The sequence below is a fragment of the Siphateles boraxobius genome, unplaced genomic scaffold, assembly GCF_051911475.1.
Source record: "Siphateles boraxobius isolate OS27281-9 unplaced genomic scaffold, OSU_SipBor_1 35, whole genome shotgun sequence".
Lineage (NCBI taxonomy): Eukaryota > Metazoa > Chordata > Actinopteri > Cypriniformes > Leuciscidae > Siphateles > Siphateles boraxobius.
Genome location: NW_027508975.1, coordinates 3,907,501 through 3,922,109, shown reverse-complemented (window position 1 = coordinate 3,922,109; position 14,609 = coordinate 3,907,501). Strand labels below are relative to the sequence as shown.

The following is a 14,609-nucleotide window of genomic DNA, read 5'->3' as shown; positions in this document are numbered from 1 at the left end:
TTTCTCGATTTTAATCGATTCTCATTTTTACGAACCGATATCAATTCTTAAAGGGATAGTTCACCCAAAAATGAAAATTCTGTCAGTATTTACTCTCCCTCATGTTGTTCCAACCCCCTAAGACCTTCGTTCATCTTCGGAACACGAATTAAGATATTTTTGATGAAATCTGAGAGCTGGATCACTCCTCCATACTAGTCCATAGGCTCCTTGAGGGATTGAAACTTGCCGGCCTCGAAAAGTTGTTGAAGACATCGTTAAAATAGTCCAAGTGACTACAGTGGCTCAATCTTAAGTTTATCAAGTGACGAGAATACTTTTTGTGCGCAAAAACAAACATAAATTAAAGCTGCAAGCAGCATTTAGCGGTGTTCAAGCAGTTAATGCCTTTAAGACCGTTAAGCACAAAAGCATCAAAAGACATTAAGTTTTATTTAGCATAAATTTAACCACTGACAAATTAGATGGAAAAGACCATTTACAGCCAATACAGTCAATTTACCATAGGAAATGTATGGTTTTAAAGCTTTTTAACAGTTATAGCGCCACCTATGGTCCGATCTCCATGAAACTTTGCAAGCTTCTTCACCATGTTATGACACATATGACATGTGACACACAAAAGTGTGGCCTACCATCTGGCCGAGTTTCAAGTCTCTAGGCCTTACGGTTTGGGCTGCACGATGCGTTTTAGGGGAATTTTTTTTTTCAAATAGCAATTACAATAGGTTTTCAGCACTTCGTGCTTGAACCACCTAATAACGACTTTATTTCAACTATTCATTTCCTTCTCTTTGGGCCTCTAGTCAGTTAAACTAGTGTAATTGCGTAGAGCTACGTCACACGTAGGCTCACTATTGGCCGACGCTGGTCATGTGGGTGATGCGTGTGACGTACAACAACAGATCATACACTGTTAAACTAGTAACCTGACTCAAAAAAAAAAAAAAAAACTAGTAACCTGACTCCAGGCCCAGAGAGAAGGAAATGAATAGTTGAAATAAAGTCGTTATTTTTTTATTTAAACAAAAAGTGTTCTTGTCGTTTGATAAATTTAAGATTGAGCCACTGTAGTCACTTGGACTATTTTAACGATGTCTTTAATAACTTTTCGAGGCTGGCAAGTTCAATCCCTGAAGAAGCCTATGGACTAGTATGGAGGAGTGATCCAGCTCTCAGATTTCATCAAAAATATCTTAATTTGTGTTCCGAAGATGAACGAAGGTCTTACGGGGTTGGAACAACATGAGGGTGAGTAAATACTGACAGAATTTTCATTTTTGGGTGAACTATCCCTTTAAGTATCAAGAATCGATTAGGCATCATCCTGTTTTCAGTTGATGAATGAATGGAACATTGTAGCGCGCATCCCATCCAATAAATTGCAATAATCTTTTAGCTTTGTTACTATTGATATGAAACGAAGTCTCAGATTTAAAATTAAGCCCATTTTCTTATGAAATTCAAAAACATACCGTTTTGGCGCTGTGGCGTGAGATCGCTCTGGCTCAGCTCAAGAGAAGCAGCAGCGCACATGATCTTCTCTTCCGCCTTAATATTACCAGTTACTGCGTGACATAAAAATGTATGAGCATCTGAAAGTGTGTTAAAAGATAGAGTACAACTTATTGAAATCCATATCAATTTACATGGAATCGCTCAATCAGTGTTTCAACTGTGGAAAGACAGTTAAACAGCTTGTAAACAAAATCATGTAATGTCGAATTTACCTCAGAAAAACAATATTCAGTTATCATAAACTCGTTATTCAGCTAGAAAAAATAACTCTAGAGAGGAGCATTTTGCTAAATATATGCACCATATTACATAGTCATTATAGCCTACTTTTTATGTCCTTCAATATTTAATGCAATTGTTTTAATAAGGCAAGTTTTTATGACTAATGGAATCGTAATTGAAGTGTTGCTATACAAATCGCTTAATTTTTACCTTCAATATTATAGTAGGCTAATGAAGCTAGGCTACAACTGACTCTCATAGTTTACAGCATTAGTTAAGAGATTTGTTTTCCTTGAGAAAATTTGCCATGTATTGTACCTGATATCCAAAATAATGTTGAATCGAATCGAATTGCAAGCTTGTAAAACTAAATCGAATCGAATTGTGAAATCCGTGTCAATACCCAGCCCTACTGTCTAATATGACTCCTTTTGAGATTAGAAAGACATTTATCATCCTTTCCCTCCACCAACTCTCTGTTGCCAGGCAACAGTGCCTCGATTCTCATAGCAGGAAGTCATCTGAAGAGGATGGGGGATTGATTGTTTGAATGAGATGAGTGACTTCTCCTTCTGCTTACCTGCAGGAGTCATTCGACATCAATGAGAATACTATACTTCCTGTGTGGTAACAACTGGATCAGTGTTAATCCAGCTGAGCATCCAAGTATCTCCTTACACTAAATGATGGCAACTATGCAACTTTATTCAAAGAGGGGTTGTAGCTGTCCCAAACAATCAACTTCAAATGAGACAATGGCCCATATAATTATTGTTTTCGACCCTGAGTATTACATTTTGGTGGCTTTGGCAATGTTACACATTTCCTTCGGTATAATACTTGGGCCACCATTCATTGCATTAGTTGGAGACGCTCTATTGTAATGAGTTGTGTGGGATGGTTTCATATGAGCTTGTTTATCTGTTTCTGCAGAATTAACGTAAGTGATGAATCACCTCTGAATGCCCAGAGCTTTTTCTGAATGCAACACAGACCTAATTAGATTTATAACAGCCACTCGGTTCAGGTCGCATTGTGTCTCAGCATGTGAATACAAAAGTGAATGAGTGTTTTATTCATTTGATTGTTTGTTTTAAAGTCTTAATTGGTTGAACGAGTGTGATTTGTAAGTGCCATCCTTGACTAACTGTCTCTTAAAATGCAGGGAAACAACTGATTTGTTTTTGATTTTTTTTAAGGGCGCACTGGTTCTTGAGTACTGGGTCAAAACAGGGCTGAAACAAGTTTATGCATCAAAGAATTGATTTGAATTAATGTGTTATGTTCAGAGGTGTTCATTTATGTTTGGAAGCTTCAATTTTCTCAAGGATTTGTGATTTTTCCCTTGCTTATTACTCATCACTACATGATACAAACACAATTTGACTAAATATTTGGTATAAATATGTAAGTACCCACCACTCACTTCAAGCAATTAATAACTTTTTTGTTTTTATAATTTAGTTTGAACTTGAAGACTGAAAATCAAATTTATTATAATAATAATAACTATTATTATTTTTTAAATATATTAAAAAATTAAATTTATATTAAATTGTAATAACATTTAACAATATTACTGTTTTACTGTCTTTGTGATCAAATAAATGCAGCTTTTTTGAGCATGAGAGACTTCGTTCAAAATCATTAAAATATCTCATACTTTTAAGCGCATTTAAAATGAGAAAACTTTCAAAAAAAAAAAATTTCAAAAAAAAAATTATTTCTTCATGCTTTGTGTAGAAAATATAAGCAAAGTTCTTTAAGTAACTGTGACCTATTAACTGGTGTGTAACTGGGACCTATTAAATCTCTGGTGTCCCCAGAATGTGTCTGTGAAGTCTCAGCTCAAAATACCCCATTGATCATTTATAATAGCTTGTCAAATTTGGGTGTGAGGAAAAACACGCTGTTTTTGTGTGTCCCTATAAATGCAAATGAGCTGCTGATCCCGACGAGGGATCCCGACAATCCCCAGAAGAGGGCGGAGCTCTTGCTTTGGATACCTCAATCTCACGCAACCAAAATGTCAGAAATTGTCAGTAGCGGTGTTCAGACTTACATGTTTGAACCGGAGTTTCTGAATGGTTAGTGGATAAATGTATGCAGTTGATTTGGAGTTAAGTTGATTCAACTCATCGAACAGCCCGGCGTAAATTGATTTGCGCAAATGTAAGAGTAGGGGGAAATCTGGATCCACTCATTTGGAGTGACTGTTTATGATTTATGGGGGTTATAAGAAAAAGTAATGGGTGGATTTCTACCATTATAGGCTGGTTGTTTACACATCTGTGTTCAAACATCTTATAAAAGTGAATTTTGCATAATAGCCCCCTGAAAACCTATTAAATCCATCAGCTTGTTTGACTTTGCTCTGTGATTCTCAGAGTTAAACGGTTTAACTTACAGTTAAACGGATTGAATACATTTATGAATGTTATGAATTTATACATTTCATAACGGTAAAAGATAACTGTTTTTAAATTAACCCCATTCTTTTGTCAATGACTATTTGTATTTTTCTCTAGTGGAATATGCATTTTGCGTTTTTGAATATGCAACAGGTTTTATCGTAGTTTTTGGAAGAATGTCCGGGTGTGAGGCGTTGGAAAAATAAGTCCATGGTATAACACCTGTTGGAAAGCATCATTTGCAGCGATTTTTTTCGTGAGCATATCAGTGAACACTCCTGACCACTCGATGAGTTTCACGTCTTTCTAAACTAAAGTTTAATGCGTTTATATGAATTATTGTTTCAATGCACCTATGAAACCATTGTATAGGTGAGGGGGGTGCTAACACAAAAACCTAAAATTCTCTGGACAGCAGCATGTGTCCAAATTTTAATCTTAACCGTTCGATTTCATCAGAAACGATCTTAAAACAGGGCTTTACTTGTAAAACGCCGAACTTACCCTTTAAACATGACCTGGCAAAATGCCTCTGCCATCTGCTCTACAAATGTTGTTCACATATTTTAAGTTCCTACACAGTGACCTCAATCAATAAACTTCAGTAAAGTTTGGTAACTTGGCTAAGATTAGGTACACGTTTGACAATAGACAATAAGAAACTAAAAGCCTTCTGTGGTGAGTCCAAATTTACAAAGCCCATTGGTAAACGTACAAATAAGCTTTGCAGTAACCGTGGTTCTGTAGTAATACATAAATTGTAACTTAAGCTCAAAAACGGTTATTTTTTCCACTGCTGGAGGCCGTGTTGCTATGTCCCGTTCCCTTGCCTTCAAAAACAGCCTCGACGAGCCTCGGGCCGATCGTAATTTACCGGGCTCCAGCAGTTTGCAGAGTTTCCAAGCATGGTTAAGAAGAAAAGGCAGGGACAGAGCTCCAGCATCTCCGTGCTTGACAGCATTGATGAATATGTGTATGGATGAGTCGGCAATGCTGCGGTTCCAGACATGGCAACGTTTTTGTCAGCTTTCCCCGGCCACAAATCGCACTGACCAAAGGGAGTATGTCAGCTCCTCTGAGAACGCCAGTGTCACCGAAGTCAGAGTTGATTCAAACTGTATTTTACTTCAGTACATACACAGCCCACCTCTCAATCTGATATACAGTCTCTCATCCCAGACAGGAGCTTGTTTTGTTGTCTCTATGGCATTATTTCTAATTATAGCGTTCCAAGGAATGCAAGAGATTCTCTGAGGTTTTGAAGGATTGATCGCATGGTAAATATTCATTAAGGTCCACAGCAGGTCAATCATTATCTCTGGTGAATTCATCCTCCCTCACTTTCAGATTTACTGTTTTTCAAATGTCTTCAGCTTGATTTAAGGATGTATATACATCTGAGAAGTGATATTGTCATGCTCAACTGGGTTCCTTAGCAGATCTTTTGTGTCTTTTTCTCAGATTTGAGTTTTTGCAGGATGTCTCTGCATCCTTAGAAAGTATTAAAATGTCTTACACTTTTTCCAAGTTAAAACAAGTAAAGTCCAGTTCATTTCATTTCTGGGAGTCTCATTTCATGAGATTTCTGTGCATACTGATTCAGGGATTTGTTTTTGTCACCCGAGTGGTTATTTTACATGAATTGGCGTACTGTATACTTTTACCTTATGTGTACTACTATAACTAGAGAAGGTTTTAAAATGTAATCCCGAATGCTTGAAATACAGCTTTGCCATGACAGGAATAAATTACATTATTCTCAAGAAACATTTATTATTATTATCAATGTGAAAGCAATGTGCTGCTTCATATTTTTGTGGAAACATTAATATATATATTTTCAAGTTTCTTTAAATAGAAAGCTCCGAAGAATTTTTATTTGACTTTGATTTTAAAGCATTTTTTCGAAGTTTTTGAAGCTTTTCGAAGTTTTATACATGTCTTTAAGAAACATTAATTTCTTTAAAAATAAATCTTGCTGAACCCAAACTTTTGAACAGGAGTGTATATAGTGAAATAATTCTGTTTATTAATTCAATGTAATTTTTTTTATGTGAATACATATGATTAAAAAAAACATGCTTTAAAATAAATAGTTAGATCACCCAGCCCTAATCACCATTTAACTTAAACGTATTGACATTAATGACTATATATATATATATATATATATATATATATATATATATATATATATAAATATTTCTATTGTTGCAAAATATAAAAAATAAATGTTTTTTAAATTTGCATTAATATTCCTTAAATTTAATTCCTCAAAATATACTGGTACCCTGCTCGCAACATAATTAATCCAATTTCATGAAAACCCTCGGAATAGTTTTAACATGTTATTGAATACGTAAATAAATTTGTTAATGTTTGGTCTTGTCGGACTAGATCTGCTGTGCTGCTGCTGTTGATTATTGCTGCTGTAGAGCAAGTATGAACTTGCTACTGCTAATAGATACACAGACTGTGAGCATGTAAGATATCCTGCTGCTATTCCATAAATAAACACATAAATCCCGTATCTGATCTAGGCAGGTGGAGCTGGGGGAGGTGGAGGGTTTCAGAGGAACTAGGAATTAGACCATTTAATTGTTGAGCGAGCAATCTCATTGGCTGTAGGATCAGCAGAGGCCAATCAGCTTGTGCCATGCGGTAATGATGTGATTGCTTGTAGATTGCATGTAAAGGATCTCTCAGCCTGCGCCCTCTAGAGTTTCATGACTGAACTAGATATTTATAATGAAGGCATATTTTACTCAAAAATGTCATCCTCTGGCGTCTCACAGCTTTTGTGAAATCACATGTAGTTCTCCTGGTGATCTGTAGGAGCTTGTTGAAATTGAAATGGTGAGACTGAAGCTCTTTTTTTTTAATCTTTCTCACCCCAGCACATTACCACAGACAGCTACATCCCCTGCTTGACCGACCTCTGCAAGGCCTTGTGGGAGGTGATGCTCAGTTACCATCTAACCATGCAGTGGCACGATGAGCACTACAAAGAAGAAGAGACCACTCCTGGTAAGACAAATTAGTCACTCTTGTCTGCTGCGTAAAGAGTCATGGGTTCAATTCTTAGGCAAATTGTATTTTGAATATGATAAAAGTTTGTGCTAAACATAAATACAAAAATTGAATTTTGTTGACATAAGCGTGACGTAACGCATAAGCACGTCCTCTTGTCACTCCTCTTTATTTCAGTCTAACCAAAGGCAACATTCAAAAGATTAAAAAAGATTCTCAATTCAAAATTGTGTCAGTAATATACGTTTTAGCTGACAATCAATGCAAAATTCCACAGGAGATGCTGGGCCGCACTGCCATGCATAGTCGGCAAAAGAATAATAACAACAATTGCACCAAACGGAGCACCAAAATGACTTTCCATGATACAGTCAGTTGCTCTGATCAGATGATCGGGTTCAAGTAGGCTGTAATATTAACACTCCCATATCCCCCATCATAATGCATTTTATTTATAGTTAAGCTTATATTGTCTCTTCTTTTTCATTTTCATTTTAGTTATTTTTATTGTAATTGTTTAATTTTGCTTTGAATTGTTTCATTTTTGTGGTCATTAGTTTTTTTTAATGGCTATACAAGTTTTTATGAATTGTTATTTAAGTTTTAATTATTTTAGTACAGCAAACAGTTTTTTTTATATTTTATTTTATTTTAGTTATTTTATTTTATTTTTAAGGTGGATTTATTTAACTATTATAACCATGGTTTCTCTTAATAGCTTATGCAATTTTGTTGTTTTTATATAGACAAATATACTGATTAAGAATTAGATTTGCAAAATTAATTTTATTTATTTATTTATTTTGTCTTTTAATGTGATAGGGAGAAGTGGGGAAGAGATAAGACAGAATATGTAAATGTCCCAAGCCAGATTCCACTTGCTAGGTTTCCTCTCTGACAGTACGGTAATAGTATTTTTTTCCAGCATTCTTTGGCACCTGAGGTTCATCTTTCTGCTGACGTAACTCTCTGAGTCCCCTTGTGTTCCTAAACCGTCTGGAGGTCGACTCCTGTATTTCGGCTCTTTTGTATGTAACTGTAAATCAGGAGACTGAGCGGGTAATTGAAAGCGCCGCTGCGGCGTTAGCCAACTGCAATGTAGTTTGTAACGTTTGCCTCCGCTTGGATCTCTGAGGTCACTGAGCACTGCTGAAATAGATTGGTGCTTGTTCTTGGTTAGGTCTGTCATTGGAAATTCATTGAACCTTCCTAAAGTACCCTAATAACCCCTGCAGAGGCAAGCATATGAAATGTTACTGACTGAACAGCCATTGTTGTTGTAGGTAATGATGGTTTTCTATAAATATTAAATCAGGGCAAATAATATAATTTGTTTCAATGGAATATTATTTTTTTATAAAGCTGTTAGTGGTATTTTTCCGCACTAATTTCCACCTCAACTTTGTACTACTTGATATTTAATCAGTTGTCTGTTCTTCTATTGTATGTCGGTTTGCAATCTCTCTTTTCTCTGTTACTTATATTTCACGTTTGCTACAGCGCCCCGAATTAAATAATTTAAACTCTGAAACGCACACATTTCTGTGCTTTTTTTTCTCCACATCAGTCCTCAAAAGAGCAATTACTTAATCGCAGTCATAATTTATCATTGACTAGTTATTAGAAAATAGCATAAAATCTTATTTAACAATATAAAACAAACTTAGTGAGCTTAACATCTAAAACAAATGAAAGAGTTTGACAATGGAACAAAAAAAGCACCAATATCATGTTTCCTATTTTTTTTACTTGAAAATAAACATATAAAGAATACTTTTTTTTGAGTAATCTCAATCCATTGCAATGGATGCAAAAATAATTTAATTTCATAATCAGTATTTTTTGTCTCATTTCCCAGTTACAACATGTAAACATGGAAAACAAGATGCATTTACTTGAAGTAAATTCTTGAATTATTTTTTAGATATCTTGAATTATATTGGAAAAAAAGTCATATCTTATGCAGTTCTTCTTAAAGTAAATATGTCTCATTTTCAGCATATTTTAATATTTTTCTGGGGAATAAAACAAAAATGCACATTATTTTTTGCAGTGTAGAGGGACTGCATCCCAATTTTCATATTTTTTCTCTAATAAGCATTTAAACTGACAGATGAAAAAACGGCACAATAATAAAACAGAATATCATCGTCCGCTGGTGTGGACTCTAATATAGTTATCGTTATAGTAATCCTTTAGAGTTATTGTGCTTGCTGTGAACAGGCCTTAATTCTTCTAGAATCATATTTATAAAATTAAACATTTGTCACCGTTTAACATTTTAAGATGTTCTGGTAGCTCAGTTTTAATGCTCTTCCGTGTATATTTATTCTGAGATTTTGACAGATCAAGTTCAAGAATCGATTGTGATTGAGATATTATGGGGACACAGAGCGTATCATGAGTCATCAGCTGTTTTTCTGAGTTTAAAAAGGTTCTCAAGCACATTTGTCAGCCCTTATGGATAGTTTATATTCTTAAGACGTTCTCTCATCTCCTGCCTGTTTCTTTTAGTTGTTTTTCCCCTCTCTCCTCCACATTCGAGCTGCTTCTTCGATTAAATGACTGCAGTAATCTTAAGGGCCGCGGGCTACGGAGAGGCAGAAGACACTGTGACAGTGCAGCAGTGTCCGTGTCTGGGCTTTTTCAGGATACGCACTGAATTTTTTGCTTGTGTCAACAGTTACAATATATATTTTGGGTATATTTTGACTTGGGAAGACTTTGAGGTGGCTTAAGCTATTCCTTTTTCATCCAGTAAGCATAATGTGTAAATTATTAAATTCTTTGAAAGAAGTCTCTTCTGCTCACCAAGACTGCATTTATTTGATCAAAATACAGTAAAACAGTAATATTGTGAAATTTGTTTTCATTTAAAAAAACATATCTATTTGAATATATTTTTTATATAAATTGAATTATTTATGAATCTGATGGAAAAGTGGTGATGTGGTGAATTTTCAGCATCTTTAGTCCAGTTTTTACTTCGGTGTCACATGATCCTTCAGAAATCATTTGAATATGTTGATTTCGTGCTCAAGAAACAATCCTTATTATTATCAATGTTGAAAGTATGCTTAATATTTTTGTGCAAACTGAGAAAAAGATTTTGTGATTCTTTGATGAATAGAAAGAACATTTATTTGAAATAAAAATCTTTGCATAATTATAAATATTTGTATATAATTCTTTATTTATTAAATGCATCCTTTCTGAAAATATACTTTTCTTTTTAAAAAACAACAAAGTTCTGAACCCATACTGGTAGCATTAATAGAAAGTTCAAAAGAACAGCATTTATTTTAAATTGAAAATGTTACAATATATTTTGTATGTCTTTATTGTCACTGAATAGAAGTAATCATTTCTTAAAAAAAAAAAAAAAAGTTCTTGATGTATGATAAAATTAAATATAGTCATGTAGTCAAATGCCCCTAGAATATTTTTGGTTTGCTAGACAGCTTTTAATGCCAGGGCATTTTTCCCAGTTGATTGTGGCAATATATTGTTAACCTGTCCATTGTTTAATGAAGTTTCATTATATTTATTTTCGTCATATTCATCATATTACATATCGTTTATATCCTCTCAGACTGGCAGTATCCTAATTATACTTTCCATCTTCCCTACCGTCAGTGGCAGAGTGAATTAATGCATTTTCTATTTGACGGCTGATACACTAAACTTGTCAAAGTCTGGAATATGCTAAATTAGTTACTGTAACCGCCAAATCTCAAAGGTCGTCACTCCCAATGAATAGAACCAGCTCTCCAAATGAGGATAAATGATTATTCATGAGCGACAGGAAAAGTGACACACTCCAGAGTGGCTTTCAGTCACCTTTCTGTTACTGATGTGTAGAAAGTGGAGAAAGGTGAAGGCCAATCTAATGTATGCCATGCTGACACACTCATGTTTAACTGCCCAATCAAACCAGTATGTAAACTACAATTCTCAAGGAATGATCTGAATTTTCAATTACATGTTGACATCTATTAAAAGGATAGTTCACCCAAGAATGAAAATTTGCTGTTAATTTACTCGCCCTCGGGCTATCCTAGATGTAGGTGACTTTTTTTCTTCAGTAGAACAGTAAAGAAGATTTTTAGCTGAAACCGTGGTCCTCTTTGATTCATATAATGGAAGTCAATGGGTGCTATCACTTTGAGATTCACAAAAAACGTACGCAGACAAAACTAAATTAATTCCCACGGCTCCTGATGATAAGTCTGTCTTAAGAAGCAAAACGATAGGTCTATGTAAGAAACTGATTTTTTTTTTTTTTACAACATTTTGTAAATTAACTATCCATCAGGGCTGCAAAATGTACTTGAGAACCTTTTAAAAGTGAGAACAACACACTCAATAATTTGATCATGTTCCCATAATATTTCAATCACACTTGATTCTGTCAAATGAGCAAAAATTCAGCATTTATTAATCTTGGGTAATGCTAATTTCTGCATAAAATACGTTTTAACAATAGTTTCTTTTATTATGAATGAACATGAATTACTACATTGAACAATAGTATATTTATACATTTATATATTAACATTAACTAGAATTTGTAAATGATGTAAACTGGTGTTCATTGTCATTTTAACTAATTGAACCTTACTAAGTGTTACCTTAAGCTTAATGGTATTAAATATGAGGTTGCATTTCCCCGGCATCATTTAAAAGGTTTCTATGAATGATCTTGGGGAAAATTCAAACATTTAATGTATTTACATGCATCTAGTTGATATTCTGTTCTGCAGTAAGCGCAGTATATCATGAGGAGGCCGATATGCTTAACTTCTTAAGCGTGTGTCCTGAACATTGAATATTGCACCAATCCCTGTGTGAAATTGACAATTACAGCAGTTGTTGCGTGCCGTTGCGTACGGTATACGTCTTGGTCCGTGTCGAGATGACTTTACTTTCCTCTTCTTATTTGTCAGAGCTATCAACAGGTAAATTGTCTCCGCTGGCCTGTGACTTGCTTTGCTATCTAATTTCACATGGTGTGTAATCACTGACAACCATGTGTGGAAAAAGCGGTCAAAAGTAATTAATTAGAATGCAAGTTAGACCTTGAATTGGCAGGATGTTTCTAAGGATCGGTTCTGGTGTTCGGTTCCCAGTTTTGATTGATGGTGTCTGTGTCTTTGGGCAAGCACAGCTGCTCGCCTTTGGTCCTATGTGTATGTGCTTGAGTGAGAAGATGTTGTAACTTTAGTTAAAGGTCCTGCTTTAGGGGTTTGGCTCTGTTGAGTGGGAATGGAGCAATTGGGAACTTTGGGAAAGATGCTTTTTCTGAACGAGGCAGTAAATCATGCTTCGCTTTTATTCCTGAACAGTTCAACCATTTGTCTTCATTGGGACAATGTCAAATGTGAATGAGAACATTCGAAGTGAGAATTTCAACAGTTTTTGTGTATTTAATGCCTCCCTCGTGAGTCGTGTCTGACTAGAAACGGAGATACTGGACTGTTTGGGAAAGAATGACCAAAGATTTTGCTTTTGGATGATCCTCCATAAGCATAAAATCACCACTTTTAGTCTCAAGAATGCAGGGCTGCTGTTAGGGCTGTACTGTTGATCGTTAAAAGACAGCAATCTCGATTCAAACACCTATGCAATATTGTTCCTAAATGACAACGGTTCACACTGCAGGCAAAAGTGGCCCAAATCTGATTTTTTTGGGGTCAAGTGACCATGTCAGACTTCTTCAGAAGTAGTGTGAACACTCAAATCTTGCCCAGATCTGATTTTTTCAAATCAGATTGAGACCACTTCCATAATGTGGTCCTGAATCAGACCCAGGTCTGATCTTTTTTCAATGTGAACAATTGTTCAGCCAATTGTTCAGTGTGAACAACCAAGGCGGATTTGATGCGACTTTTACGTCAATCTACATCAACATTTGTCACAAAATATGCGCCGGCGAGTTGGCCCAAGACACAGACAGTGAAATTAAAAACTTGACTATTCACATCACATTCCCACCACTCCTGGCTTCGTCTCCACATCCACACAGACCTCTGTAGTGGATTTGCAGCCGTAACCCAGCAAAAGGCCAAAATAGCCAATTTTGCTCTCTTTCTCTTCATTCTTATCCTCCTCAGCACCTGCTCATTAATGTTACGGCTGCTATTACACAAACATTTTGAAATAAAAGCGAAAATGCTTACTTCCTCCATAAACTCCCAGACTTTAGTGCAACAGCGTGCTGCGTCTGATGTCATTGTGTATATTGTTCTTTTGGGCATGTGTGTCAGTTTGAAACCGCAAACAGTTCACACTGGAATCTGATATGGAAGGTAATGTGAACAGCCAAACAAAAAATCGGATCTGAGCAAAAAATCCGAATTGAGCATTAAGACTTGCAGTGTGAACGCGGTCCAAATGTCTTATACCTTTGGCAAGTACTATGACAGCGAACATTCAAATCTGCGTTGGTACGGCCGCTGATCCAGACAGAGGATGTATAGATCATGCATAGGTATGAAATAGCTTTTCAACCACAAAGTATTGTTATTTCTGTTACAATAATCAAATTATCTCTGTAACCGATCCACTGAGGCGAGTTGAAGTGAGAAATCAAAGGGCGGATTTATTGAAATAAATTCAGAATGTGAACAAAACAAAACGATAACTAACCTAAACTTGAGGATAAACATAACGGAACCATGAATTAAACTTGACCATAAACATGAAACTAATGAACAGAGGTGACGGGGAACAAGACGCGAGACTGTGGAAACATGAGGTCCATGAATACAAAGAGACTAATGACTTGACAAGACACACCTGTGAACAGGATTAAACAATGAACCAATGAGAACGCACTAAACAAGGAAGCACATGAGAAAAGCACAAGAGGAAAAGGGAATCACATGACAAAGGGGAGCGCAAGGCAGGATAACATAACTGGGAAAACCACAAAAATAAGACATGAACATAAAACAAAACCAAAACTAGACGTGACCAACACAGTGATGTCTACGATCAAAAATAGAGTAAATCACCAATTGAAAGTAACTTGACTCTTCAAATAAAGATTGCATCAATTACATCATCACAACGAGTGGGTGACGACAAGTGACTGCTAGAAAATGTTTGTTTAATCATTCATTCAAGAGATTCATTCAAAAACGCTGATTCATTTAGCAATAACACCAGTGAAGTCTATTAGAGTCATTGAATCATTCATTCAAAAAAATTGTAATTAATCAAATATTTTTTAAATAGATTGCAGCAATTAGCATTTTTTCAGGACCTCTAGTTAAATGACGTTATTTTGTTTAGTTATCTGTTCAGAATCGTGGTCTCCATTTTGAACAAAAAAATAGTTTCTCAAAAATATTCTCAATTTATCCATATACAATTTATCCATTTCTGAGCTGTGAAAGAGAGGTTAGTCTGTTCTTTGGATGTACG

The 14,609-nt window shown here is 35.4% G+C and overlaps 1 protein-coding gene across 2 annotated transcripts in view; it reads left to right on the top strand.

Annotated features, from left to right (window-relative positions):
* vps50 (VPS50 EARP/GARPII complex subunit) overlaps nt 1-14,609 on the top strand; it is a 148,711-nt gene that overhangs the window by 50,091 nt on the left and 84,011 nt on the right. For both annotated transcript variants that reach the window (XM_077195999.1, XM_077195998.1), the window contains exon 13: nt 7,049-7,178. In XM_077195999.1, coding sequence (XP_077052114.1) covers nt 7,049-7,178 — 130 coding nt within the window. The remainder of the gene's footprint in view (nt 1-7,048; nt 7,179-14,609) is intronic.